A 13,423-nucleotide genomic window follows, 5' to 3' on the forward strand; every position below is an offset into this window, starting at 1 on the left:
CTCATTTAAGCGAATTTCTTTCTGGCAAAGTTTATTTTCATGTAACATTCTACTTAGTAAACCCTAGTTACTTTTGTTGTCTAATGGGAAAACATACCACTAGGAAAACAAAAATCACAATTGTAAAAAAAAAAAAATGCAAAAGTTTTATGACAAAATATTAAAAGTAGCAGGCTATAGTCAAAATAAGTCATAAATACCTTGACTAAATATGTAAACTATACAAATATCTGCCATCATGTCCTTGTTGTAGCCAGCATGGAAGAAATATGGTTCAGTTTTCCATTAGGTTTTAAATATCAAATTAGGTTTTAGTGTATGTCAGATCAGAGGGGGAACATCACAGTATTTTTGCTTTTCTTCAGGAGTTCCCTGAATGGCTTGGCAGGGTTTTATTTAATATACAGGATCCTCCTCATCTTGGCGACTTGTTCATTTTAGGGAGAACTGAGGTTATGGGAATTTTTACTAATAAAAGGAGCATTTATAATGAATTTGGCTCTCAGGAGGTGTCTTTTTTTAATCATCCTGTGGAAATAAGTCTGTATTCAGTTGGCCCCTGGCACTGGTCATGGTTTTTGCTAGATCCTTTTTCCCTCATCCGGTCCTTCTATGTGGTGGTGACTTGTGGGACCTCATTGTTACAGCACTGGTGCTCTGAGATGCTCGTGTATGGCTTAAAATATTTTGTGATTGATCTCTGGCATTTTGAAAGCAAGTACATGGAAATGGCCTCTAGAATTTTGTCCAATAATTAGTATCATTAGACTCATATTTGTTTACAAATGTAATACCACCGAATTCTAAAAAAGGACCCAATAGCCATTTTAATTTTAAAAAAGGTTTTATTATGAAAATGTTGGAAGTAGAGAAGCAGTGTTTTGTCACTAGTCATTTCATACCCTTATTATTTAGGATGTTATTATTTAATGCTCGCTTGACTTTTGCCACCACTCAAGTAATGATTAATTTCCTGAGGTAAACTTTTTTCTACGATAGTGTTTTTCTAAGCAAAAGATCCCAGATTGACAACCCTGGAGACTGTGGGCCTTTATTCGCCTGCAGAGCAGGCCCGCCTTCCTGCCAATCCCACCCAGCTGTTATCCTGAAGGGACCTCTGTGGAGATCCATACGGGAGGCTGTTTCTGGGCCTTTCCTTTCAGGGCCTCTCTGAGGAAATTATTTAACTGGGTGCCAGATTTATTTGAGTGGGCTTGTGAAGGGTGGCTAAAGGAGGAGGCACACTTTTAGAAAAATGGCAGCTCTTCCAGGTACTATCATTTTCTTTCTCTTGCTCACTTTGCCTCCTCCCATTACCTCTGAAATAGCCTTGCAGAGGGTAGTAAGATCTTTTTCAGCCTTACCCCCTCTGAAAAAATATGTGAGTTGGCTAGACAATGCCTGTCTTTACTGCCTAAAGGACTCCTTTAGGATGGGCTGGAGCGCCATCCACAGGAAACCCAAAAGTCATAGCCGAATGTTGTCCTCATTTCGTAGCACTCGAAGGCATTAGGAAAAATGTGAAATGTGAATGTGAAACTGTGTTTGGAACACCGCTCCTTTGTTGGCAGTGGGTGATTTCGCGTGGGTTTGGTTACCATAAAAAGAAATCTCAGAGAATGAAATGATAAGTGGCTGTTTTCTTTTCGCGTGAGGATTGCTCTGATATTGCACTTTTTTAACCTGTTGGTTGATTGGGAAAACTGGAGATTTACGTTTAACAGACAATTAGAGAAGATGAAAAATGAAATGAATCTACACAATCATAAGAAGTAATATAGCTATAATTAACCACATTACTATAGATCTTTTTAGCTCCAAGTAGATCTGTATTCAGAAAATTAAACTAAAGTTGCAGTGGTACATACAATGGTACATTTGATGGTTTGTAATAATATTACAAGACCCAAAGAAAGTAATTCCCTATTTATAAGCGTTTTTATACGTTTAAGTAATAAAACACAAGCTCGGGAATTTATGCCATTGTTGGTAGAGTCAGATGGCTAAGTAAAAGTGTCACCTAATAAAAACAGACAAATGTCATTATCAAACCCTGGCTTAAACTGTGAAAGCCTTATGGTTTTTGCAGTCAGTTTCCTTTCCTGTGAGTATAAGCTGAGGAGAGCTGCAAGGAGACTTCTGAACACTCCCAAATCCTGCCTGGTTTAAAGACTCAGAGTGTTGTGCCCAGTAATAGGTCTATGGTGCACACAGTTTACACGGCAGGATTGTTTCTCTCTCCACAATAAAGCAACTGTAGACAAGAGGTTAATGAAGAATCTGCATAGTAAACTCCCCGAAGGACCCATCACTCATCTTCTCTCCCGTCTTCCTTTCTCTCTGTGCTTCAAAAACTCCAAGAAGGAAAGTGATTTCATGGGTAGCAGTTAGTTGAAGCCTCTCCAAGGATGGTGTTGGGGAGAATACTGTATCCTCAAATAGGTTTAAAATCTAATGTGAAAGGTTCATGTGAAATAAGAAGGATTTCCAGTTCCCTGGGAATATTCTTAGGCCTCTCCTTGAAGTGAAAAGTGCCATGTTGCAGTTCAGGGGGGTGCAGACCAGAAGGATCAGGGTGCTGCTGACAGAAGCTTTTCCTGAACGACCCGGAGGAGGGAGTAAGGGGCCCGTTGAATCTCTGGATAATACGGTGGGACGTCCTAGGCAGGCTTGTCTTAGAAATTGAAAAGGAAGAGATTTTCCTGACAGAAGCTATTTGTATAATTAAGTCAATGTGTTTTGTACTAGAGCAAGTTTTGAATTTTAAACATTTTCTGGATAGTAAATGCTATTGGAATATAGGATAATCCTATGTTAAGATCAGCAAAATTGGTTATTTTTTAAATAAAATAATAGATATGACTTTTTCTGATTATCCTCTTTCTCCTAAAATTTAAACCCAACAACAATGAACTAAATGTCCTGAGTAGTTTTTGTTCTGACCATTAAATATCTGCTTTTGAGTTTTATGTAAATCACTTTTTTCTTCTCCTAGTCTATTCCTTAATAGCAAAATATTATTGCCTTTATATGAATTTCGTTTGGTGCATCTCTTTTTTATCATATGTCCTTAGTGAATAAGAATTGTATATGTCTTGTTTAGGGTGTAATGGTTTTAATTTATTACTGTACACCATAAAAATTAAATTCATCTGATTTATAAAGCTATTACCTCATTGCTAGATAAAAACATTATATTTTATTTAATTATTAAATATAGTATTCCAGTCCTGTTTTTTTGAGGGAATGAGGAACATTGTCCGTGAGCTAACATATGTTGCCAGTCTTCCTCTTTTTTGCTGGAGGAAGATTGTTCCTGACTCACATCTGTGCCAATCTTTGTCTCTTTTGTATGTGGGATGCCACCACAGCATGGCTTGATGAGTGGTGTATTGGTTGCATCCGGGATCCGAAACTGTGAACCCTGGGCCTCCAAAGCAGAGTGCACGAACTTAACCACTGCGCCACCGGGCTGGCCCCATCCAGTATGTGCTTACTTAATTTGAAGTCTGTGTTTTAAGAAATATTACATATTCTGTGTAATCCAACAAATGGGAAGTGACCATAGGCCTAATTTTTACTTGCAAGGTTTTTACTTTCCTTGAAAGTAATGCTTTTTAAAGAACAAAGTAAAACAGTTGTTTGTAATTCATCATGTTCTCACAAGGTGCTGTCCTTATTCATACTTTAATATTTAATACTTTAATACAGATTTTTAACATTTTTTAAATTATGGATTTCTTTGATTCCTAGGAAATGGCCATTTTCTGTACTACAACCGTGTAAAACTCATATATTCTCCCAAGGCCGTGAAAAATTCAAGCATTGGAAATGTTGAAATCAAGTGAAAATATTTAGGAAAACGTATTATTGAAGATGTGTTATTTTAAGTTGTGATAAAACTTGAGACAGTGGAGCTGAGGATAAGGGGTGCAGGGGGGAGGTGAGCCCCTTTAGAACTGAAGGTCAGCCAAAGCTGGATTTGATTCTTGTTCCAACACGCAGCCTCCCTGAGTATCATCCTCGACTGTGGAATAGGTGTATAACACCTGTTGCATCAGGCCGTCTTGGCGCTGTCTGCCAGCATAGCTCTAGCAGCACACGCAGGCCGCGCAGTGCACAGCAGCTGCCACCGCCCTTATCTCCAGCAGTGGACCTGCAGCCGCACGTCAGTATCCTGAAAAAATATTAACTATGAAAGGGGACCTAGAAATTTCTCAGTTCAAACTCCGACTCCCAATGGAGGAAAGAGACAAAAGTTTCTGTCTTGAATTGGAAATACACTATACTTGCATTCTAGAGGATGTTATTTCTTCTCAAAGTCGGACAGAGGTTGTGTCCACATGAACTTGAAATATGTAGTTAAATTAAACAGAAAATTCAGCCAGTTTGGCTTAGATGGTGCTAATTCTTCTTGTGAGCATGGTCGCTGGAGCGGACGGAAGTACATTTGCATTAAAGTATGATAGAGCCGTCACTTTTCTTTCAGTGACTTTTTGCCGCCTTACCTGTAGAGGGATGCATAGGGAAACCACTGTGGGGGGAAAATTCAAATCGATGGTAAAACCTTTTACCCACCCCAAAGTTAGCGTGCTTGTTGTTTAGTTTTTATGATAACTGCATTACAAAATGCAGTGCTTCCTGGCTATTAGCAGAGGGAACTTTTGATTACAGATATCTTGCTACAGGTATTTGGGGCTACTGATGTCTCACCCCAAAGACTTATTGTTCCTGTGGAATTTCCATATTTTTTCCCCTTTCTAAATGCACTGTCTAAATCACAGTGGCATTCTATGTTAGGGAGCAAATTAGACATGGCAGTAAGACCAGTACTTGAGTTTTGGTTTGGGAAATTACAGTACATTTGCATAGTGGAATCTCTTTTATTAACCAATATTTTAGTAAAAAGGTGAACATGTTCATCTTAAGAAAAATAAACAAAAATTAAAAGTCACTAAAAGTCATAAGGTGGAAAATTGAAATCCTTCCCACCCCTTCCTCTGACTCCGTGGTTCCACTTCTGCAATTTAAGTACTGTTAAAAAACTGTTTCGGGGGCCGGCCTGGTTGCCTAGTGGTTAAGTTCTCATGCTCGGCTCAGGTGGCCCGGGGTCACTGGTTCGGATCCCGGGTGCAGACCCAGCACCACTCATCAAGCCATGCTGTGGCAGGCGTCCCACATATTAAGTGGAGGAAGATGGGCACGGATGTTAGCTCAGGGCCAGTCTTCCTCAGCAAAAAGAAGAGGATTGGCGGCAGATGTTAGCTCACGGCTAATCTTCCTCAAAAAAAAAAGCTGTCTGGGAGCCAGGCCTGATTGCCTAGTGGTTAAAGTTCAGCACTCTCACCGCTTTGGTGGCCCAGGTTTGTTTCCCGGGTGTGGACCCACATCACCCGTCTGTCGGTTGCCGTGCTGTGGCCGCTCTCATAGAAGAACTAGGACTTACAACTAGGATATACAACCATGCACTGGGGCTTTGGGGAGGAAAAAAAAAGCTGTTTGGCATCCTTGCAGAAATTTTCTGTTTTTATTGCCTGTTTCTCTTTTATGCAAATGGAGTTATAAAATACATCCTAGGGTGAAATAAGCTTTTTTTTTTACGTTCAATGTAATCTCCTGGTTGAGTTTTTATATCAGTACTTCTGGCTGTACTTCACGTTTGTAAATAACTGATTTTTATGATTTATAAACCATAATTTATTTAAGCAAACCTTGTCCACCTACCTTTGTGCGCTTGTGCAGGTACGTCTGTTAGGGATAAATTTCCAGCAATAGAATTTCTGGGCCAAAGGGAATACGCTGTCTTACTTTGGTAAGCACTGCCACATTGCCTATCCAGGGGACATCTAAGCTCTCATCCTAGTCAATACAGTTGAGCATTGAAGTTCTCAGAATCCTCTGGTACTGTCTCAGCCATTCGCTGTGGAAACTGAGTATCCACTTCAAATCTAATAGTTTCTAAGTTGTCAAGTTTTCCTGAGCCGTTCACAGTGATCTGGAGGACTCCTTTCTTTGCTGTGGTGTAAATTCCCTAAAAAGGAAATTTATTCTTTTACATGTTCAAACCCATAGGTTCAATTTAAAAAACCACTATTCTCAACTTTTTAATATCTAAGGAATTAGAACCAGACTAATTGTGACCAAAAAACTAAGATATTTTGATACAATCATCTTATATCTTGGAAAATATTACTCTAAAGTTTTTATAGTTTTTTCTCTTTATTTTGGACATGTGTCAGTATAAGGTTTACTGCTTCCTATAGTGTCTGCTAAAGCAGTTTCTTGCTGTTGTTTTAAGGACACGTAGCATTGTGAGCTTTATATATAATGAACTTTAAATTGACATTTGTATACAGCAATATGATTTGATGGAACAATTTTTCCTCACTGCATTTATTTTCTACCCAGGAAGCGTCAAGACAATCATCCCCATGAGAACTCTAAACCATTCAGGTAATCATTACATTTTTAAACTGTCCCAAAAGTATGTTTTGTTTTCCATATTATGAAGGTTTTATAATTGTTTTATTTAGATGCACTTTCCTACCTTTTTCAGAGTTCAGTGACAATCTTTGATCCCTATAGCCTTAGTTTACCTCTGCTAATAACTGCTTTTAAGCTATAAAATATATCTATATTTTATGTTAATATAAATATAGATATATATAAAAGATGCTGCTGCTTTATTTTATTTTATATTTTAGTGAGGAAGATTAGCCCTGAGCTAACATATGTTGCTAATCTTCCTCTTTCTGCTTGAGGAGGATGGTCGCTGAGCTCACATCTGGGCCAGTCTTCCTCTGTTTCGTATGTGGGACCCCATCCCAGCATGGCTTGATGAGCGGTGCTAGGTCCATGCCCAGATCCAAACCTGCGAACCCTGGGCCGGAGAAATGGAGCATGCAAACTCAACCACTATGCCACCGGGCCAGCTCTCTGACATTTTATATAGATAAATAACATATATATATATGTAGACACTGATATTAAATCTATACTGATATTGTATATATATCTATTTTTATCTTATATATTTATTAATATATATTTATAGTAATCTATATAGAGAAATATATAGTACACTTCAGCATGTAAGTCATAAAACTTGGTTAAAAATAGCTCTATTTATTTATTTATTGGAGGAAGATTAGCCCTGAGCTAACATCTGCCACCAATCCTTCTCTTTTTGCTGAGGAAGACTGGCCCTGAACTAACATCTGTGCCCATCTTCCTCTGCTTTATATGTGGGATGCCTGCCACAGCATGGCTTGACAGGCAGTGCATAGGTCCACACCCAGGATCCGAACTGGCGAACCCTAGGGCGCCGAAGCAGAGCGTGCAAACTTAATGGCTGTGCCACCAGGCAGGCCCCTCTAAGTTTATTTTAATGAAGCCTTTTAAAAATCTTAGATTTTGTAAATCGTATCTATCAAAAGTTTTCCTTTAAATACTTTTTTGATCAAAATTTAGGAGTATATAAAAAGGTAACCAAAATCAAGCATTGAAGAGCTTTCTTCTTGTGGCTTAATGCTAAGTTTGAAGTTAATATCCTTTAATTGTGGACTTAATGTGACAGCTGTAAAAAGGACCCTTGAAGTAAACATTGTTTTCAGTGTGTGCGGTTCCAGGCTGGTTATTGAGGGTTGGTTCTGGTTTCTTTCTTGCTCGTTAACTGTTATGACAATCTCCGTGTTTCCTTTTCTTTCAGATCATTTTATCTTAATGAAACTGGCAACTGAACTTTGCTCTAGTTGATGGGCAAAATTTCTCCTGGACTCTTCATCATCCCAATTTCATCCTAGTTGAAAATATTCAAATGCCATAAGAAATCTTTAGAGATTTGCACTTAGCTTCTGGGTAGACATTTCTACAATGGAGAGAACTGTGTTATAGCCCTGGTCCAAGGACATTGTCATCTAATACCCGTAGACTACAGGGTGGGTGTGGAAGGTTGCAAAGAGCAGGAGCACTCAGCAAGTTTGCAGACGCCCTGGAACATGGAAGCAAGCACGCTTTGAAAAGTACGGCTTTGGAGACACTCCATGAGTCTGCACAGCTTTCAAGAGAACTAGCACTTAAGACCTTGTGTAACAAAATGGACACGGGCGACACAGCTCTGGGACAAAAAGCTACCTCAAGGTCTGGAGAAACTGATAAAGCACCAGGTAGATGGAGACAGGAACAATCAGCTGTTATTAAGATGAGCAGTTTTGGCAGTCAAGAAGGACAGCGGCAACCACCAGTAGATCCTGAGCAGATCGCAAACACAGCTTCAGCACAACTCTTTGGTTCTGGGAAACTGGCCTCACCTAGTGAAGTGGCACAGCAAGTCACAGAGAAGCAATACCCACCGCACCGTCCGAGTCCTTACCCATGCCAACATTCACTCTCTTTCCCTCAGCCCTCATTGCCGCAGGGGCTCATGCACAGCAACAAGCCACATCAGAGCCTCGAAGGCCCTCCATGGCTTTTCCCTGGCCCTTTGCCATCTGTTGCCTCCGAGGACTTATTTCCTTTTCCTCTACATGGCCATAGTGGTGGTTATCCTAGAAAAAAGATTTCAAGTCTGAACCCTGCTTATAGCCAATTCTCCCAGAAAAGTATCGAACAGTCAGAAGATGCTCACAAGAAAGAGCACAAACCCAAGAAGCCTGGCAAGTACATTTGCCCTTACTGCAGCAGGGCGTGTGCCAAACCAAGCGTACTGAAAAAACACATCAGGTCCCATACTGGGGAGCGGCCATATCCATGTATACCTTGTGGTTTCTCTTTCAAGACAAAGAGCAATTTGTACAAGCACAGGAAGTCACATGCCCATGCAATTAAGGCAGGATTAGTCCCTTTCACAGAGTCAGCTGTATCTAAATTGGATCTAGAGGCTGGTTTTATTGATGTAGAAGCAGAAATACACTCAGACGGTGAACAGAGTACAGACACAGATGAGGAGAGTTCTTTATTTGTTGAGGCTTCTGACAAAATGAGTCCTGGCCCACCAATCCCGCTGGATCTCGCCGGCAGAGGTGGCTATCATGGGTCGTTGGAAGAATCACTGGGAGGTCCAATGAAGGTGCCGATTTTGATTATTCCCAAAAGTGGGATTCCTTTACCTAACGAAAGCTCTCAGTATATTGGCTCTGATATGCTCCCAAATCCGTCTTTAAATACTAAGGCTGATGACTCTCACACGGTTAAACAGAAACTTGCACTAAGACTGTCAGAGAAGAAAGGACAAGATTCTGAGCCATCTCTAAACCTTCTGAGCCCGCACAGTAAGGGAAGCACTGACTCTGGTTACTTCTCCCGCTCAGAAAGTGCAGAGCAGCAGATAAGCCCACCCAACACCAACGCGAAGTCTTATGAAGAGATCATCTTCGGGAAATACTGTCGACTTAGTCCCAGAAATACACTCAGTGTTACAACCGCAAGTCAGGAGCGTGCCACCATGGGCAGGAAGGGCATGCTGGAATCATTACCTCACGTAAACACCAGGTTAGACATCAAGATGTTTGAAGATCCTGTTTCACAGCTGATCCCAAGCAAGGGCGAAATCGACCCCAGTCAAACAAGCATGCTGAAATCTGCAAAGTTCAACAGTGAGTCCAGACAATCCCAGGCTATTCCATCATCTATCAGGAGTGAAGGAAAACTTTATCCTGCAAATTTCCAAGGCAGCACCCCAGTTCTCTTAGAAGCACCTGTAGACTCCTCACCCCTTATTAGAAGCAACTCCATGCCAACTTCTTCAGCAACTAATCTAAGTATTCCTCCTTCTTTGAGAGGAAGTCACTCTTTCGATGAAAGGATGACTGGTTCGGATGATGTGTTCTATCCAGGGACCGTGGGAATACCCCCTCAGCGCATGTTAAGGAGACAGGCTGCATTTGAGCTGCCTTCAGTCCAGGAGGGGCACGTGGAAGCAGAACACCACGGAAGGATGTCAAAGAGTGTCACAGGTTCATCCTTGAAGGAAAAGAAATTGATTCCTGGGGACAGGGTTGGGTATGACTATGATGTCTGCCGGAAACCCTACAAGAAATGGGAAGATTCTGAAACACCAAAGCAAAGCTACAGGGACATTTCCTGCTTAAGCTCCTTAAAACACAGCGGAGAGTATTTCATGGATCCCTCGGTGCCACTGCAGGGAGTGCCAACCATGTTTGGAACTACCTGTGAAACTAGAAAACGCAGGAAAGAGAAGAGTGTAGGAGATGAGGAGGACACCCCTATGATCTGCAGCAGTGTTGTAAGCACGCCCGTGGGCATAACCGCTTCAGATTATGACCCCAAATTGCAGATGCAAGAAGGCGTAAGAAGCGGGTTCACCATGGCTGGACAGGAGAACCCTTCTCACGGTCACTCTGAGCGCTTTGACCCAGCTCGACCCCAACTGCAATCTGGAAGTCCGTCTCTTGGGTCAGAGGAGTCGCCCTCGGCCGCTGATTCAGACAAGATGTCAGACGTAGCGGGCAGGAAACCTCCTGGAAATGTGATTTCTGTGATTCAGCACACAAACTCGCTGAGCCGACCCAATTCGTTTGAGAGGTCTGAGTCCGCTGAACTGGTGGCTAGTGCGCAGGAGAAGGCCTCCTCGCCTTCTGAGACCTGTGACAGTGAGATTTCAGAGGCCCCGGTGAGTCCCGAGTGGGCCCCGCCCGGGGAGGGCGCAGAAAGCGGAGGGAAGCCGTCCCCGGCTCAGCAGGCCTGCCACGCGCAGCCCAGGCTGGTCCGCCAGCACAACATCCAGGTTCCCGAGATCCGAGTGACCGAGGAGCCTGATAAACCGGAGAAGGAGAAGGAAGCCCAGAGCAAAGAGCCAGAAAGGCCTGCGGAGGAGTTTCAGTGGCCCCAGAGAAGCGAGACCCTATCCCAGCTCCCTGCTGAGAAGCTGCCCCCCAAAAAGAAGCGTCTGCGCCTTGCCGACATGGAGCACTCCTCCGGGGAGTCCAGCTTTGAATCCACGGGCACGGGCCTCTCTCGCAGCCCCAGTCAGGAAAGCAACTTGTCCCACAGCTCCAGTTTCTCAGTGTCCTTTGAAAGAGAAGAAACCATCAAGCTGGCTGCGCTTCCGAAGCAGGATGAGTTTGGGAAGCATTCAGAGTTTCTGACTGTCCCCGCTGGCTCCTACTCATTGTCTGTCCCGGGCCACCACCACCAAAAGGAGATGCGGCGCTGCTCATCCGAACAGATGCCTTGTCCTCACCCAACTGAAGTCCCGGAAATTCGGAGCAAATCGTTCGACTATGGGAACCTGTCCCACGCTCCGGCGGCAGGGGCGCCGGCCTCCGCGTTGTCGCCGTCGCGGGAGAGGAAGAAGTGCTTTCTCGTGCGGCAGGCCTCGTTCAGCGGCTCTCCCGAGATCGCTCAGGCCGAGGCCGGTGCAGATCTGGGCGTGAAGCAGGAGCAGATGGAGCAGCTGCACGCCGGCCTCAGGCCCGCGTGGCACCACGCCCCGGCCTCCGTGCTGCCTCCTCTCCAGGCGGAGGACCCGGGGAAGCAGGTTGTGGGTCCTTGTGCCCAGCTGAGCTCAGGGCCGCTGCACTTGGCCCAACAACCGATCATGCACATGGACAGTCAGGAGTCTCTGAGGAATCCTTTGATACAACCAACATCCTACATGGCAAGCAAGCACTTATCTGAGCAGCCACATTTATTTCCACATCAAGAGACTATTCCATTTTCTCCAATCCAGAATGCCTTGTTTCAGTTTCAATATCCTACGGTCTGTATGGTTCATTTACCAGCTCAGCAGCCTCCCTGGTGGCAGGCACACTTCCCACACCCGCTGGTGCAGCACCCTCCGAAGAGCTATGGCAAGCCTTCTTTCCAGGCGGAGATCCATCCTAGCTACCCCTTAGAGCATGTTGCAGAGCACACTGGAAAGAAACCCGCTGATTACGCACACGCGAAAGAGCAGACTTACCCGTGTTATTCAGGAACTTCAGGGCTACACTCAAATAACCTTCTTCCAAAGTTTCCATCGGACCAGAGCACCAAGTCCTCCAATGCTCCCTCCGAGCAGGTTCTTCAAGAAGATTTTGCCTCGGCCAACACTGGGCCTTTACAGTCCTTACCGGGAACGGTGGTCCCTGTCAGGATCCAGACCCACGTCCCGTCCTATGGGAGTGTCATGTACACTAGCATCTCTCAGATCCTTGGGCAGAACAGTCCTGCAATTGTCATATGCAAAGTCGACGAGAATATGACCCAAAGAACACTGGTCACCAACGCGGCCATGCAAGGGATAGGCTTTAACATCGCCCAGGTGCTGGGGCAGCACGCAGGCTTGGAAAAGTACCCCCTTTGGAAAGTCCCTCAGACCCTGCCCCTTGGCTTGGAATCCTCAATCCCCTTGTGTTTACCTTCCACCTCCGACAGCGCTGCCACCCTAGGGGGCAGCAAGCGCATGCTTTCTCCAGCCAGCAGCTTAGAACTCTTCATGGAGACGAAGCAGCAGAAAAGGGTCAAAGAAGAAAAGATGTATGGACAGATTGTGGAGGAGCTCAGTGCTGTGGAGTTGACCAACTCAGACATCAAAAAGGATCTCTCCCGGCCCCAGAAACCCCAGCTGGTTCGACAAGGCTGTGCCTCTGAACCGAAGGATGGCTCACAGTCGGGGTCGTCTTCCTTCTCCTCACTGTCCCCCTCCTCATCACAAGACCATCCGTCTACCAGTGTGCCCTTGAAGGAGCCGTTCCCGCCCAGCTCCAGGGCACCCTCTCTGGGGCAGAAGTCCAGCGGGCCTTCTGAAAGCAAAGAGTCCTCAGATGAATTAGATATTGATGAGGCAGCTTCTGATGTCAGCATGAGCCCCCAGAGCTCCTCACTGCCGCCAGGAGACAGTCAGCTCGAGGAGCAAGGAAAAGGCCAGAAGCTGCCTGTTGGCATGCTTGTCCACATGGCTTCTGGCCCAAGTGGGAAAGTGGCAAACTCAACTCTTCTTTTCACGGATGTGGCAGATTTCCAGCAGATTCTTCAGTTCCCCAGTCTACGGACAACTACTACTGTGAGTTGGTGCTTCTTGAATTATACAAAACCCAATTACGTGCAACAGGCCACCTTCAAATCCTCGGTTTATGCTTCATGGTGCATTAGTTCCTGTAACCCAAACCCGTCAGGATTGAACACCAAGACCACTCTGGCTCTTCTGAGGTCCAAGCAAAAAATCACCGCAGAAATTTATACTCTGGCTGCTATGCACAGGCCTGGAACCGGCAAGCTCACGTCATCAAGCGCTTGGAAGCAGTATGCTCAGGTAAAGGATGTTGTTTCTGAAAACATTCTGTGTTGTGGACTTGACTCCTGAGCAGAATACATAGTGAAGGGCGTTTGGTCTAAAAGATACAGGTAAAGCAAGGTCAGAGTTGGGGGAGTCCTCTGCAGCACTGGCCCATGGGTGAGAGAAGCCGCTGACCCTGAACTTAGT

At 44.3% G+C, this 13,423-nt stretch overlaps 1 protein-coding gene across 32 annotated transcripts in view; it reads left to right on the forward strand.

Annotated features, from left to right (window-relative positions):
* The window catches only part of HIVEP2 (HIVEP zinc finger 2), a 183,570-nt gene that overhangs the window by 152,886 nt on the left and 17,261 nt on the right, over positions 1-13,423 (forward strand). For 19 of the 32 annotated variants that reach the window (XM_070602784.1, XM_070602794.1, XM_070602796.1 and 16 more), the window contains 2 exons: positions 6,409-6,453; positions 7,709-13,252. In XM_070602784.1, coding sequence (XP_070458885.1) covers positions 8,096-13,252 — 5,157 coding nt within the window. In that variant the 5' untranslated portion in view covers positions 6,409-6,453; positions 7,709-8,095. Of the gene's footprint in view, positions 1-3,371; positions 3,486-6,408; positions 6,454-7,708; positions 13,253-13,423 lie in introns of all 32 variants that reach the window. The other 13 variants (XM_070602810.1, XM_070602804.1, XM_070602812.1 and 10 more) reach the window with 1 other exon arrangement.

The sequence above is a fragment of the Equus przewalskii genome, chromosome 32 (assembly GCF_037783145.1).
Source record: "Equus przewalskii isolate Varuska chromosome 32, EquPr2, whole genome shotgun sequence".
Classification (NCBI taxonomy): domain Eukaryota; kingdom Metazoa; phylum Chordata; class Mammalia; order Perissodactyla; family Equidae; genus Equus; species Equus przewalskii.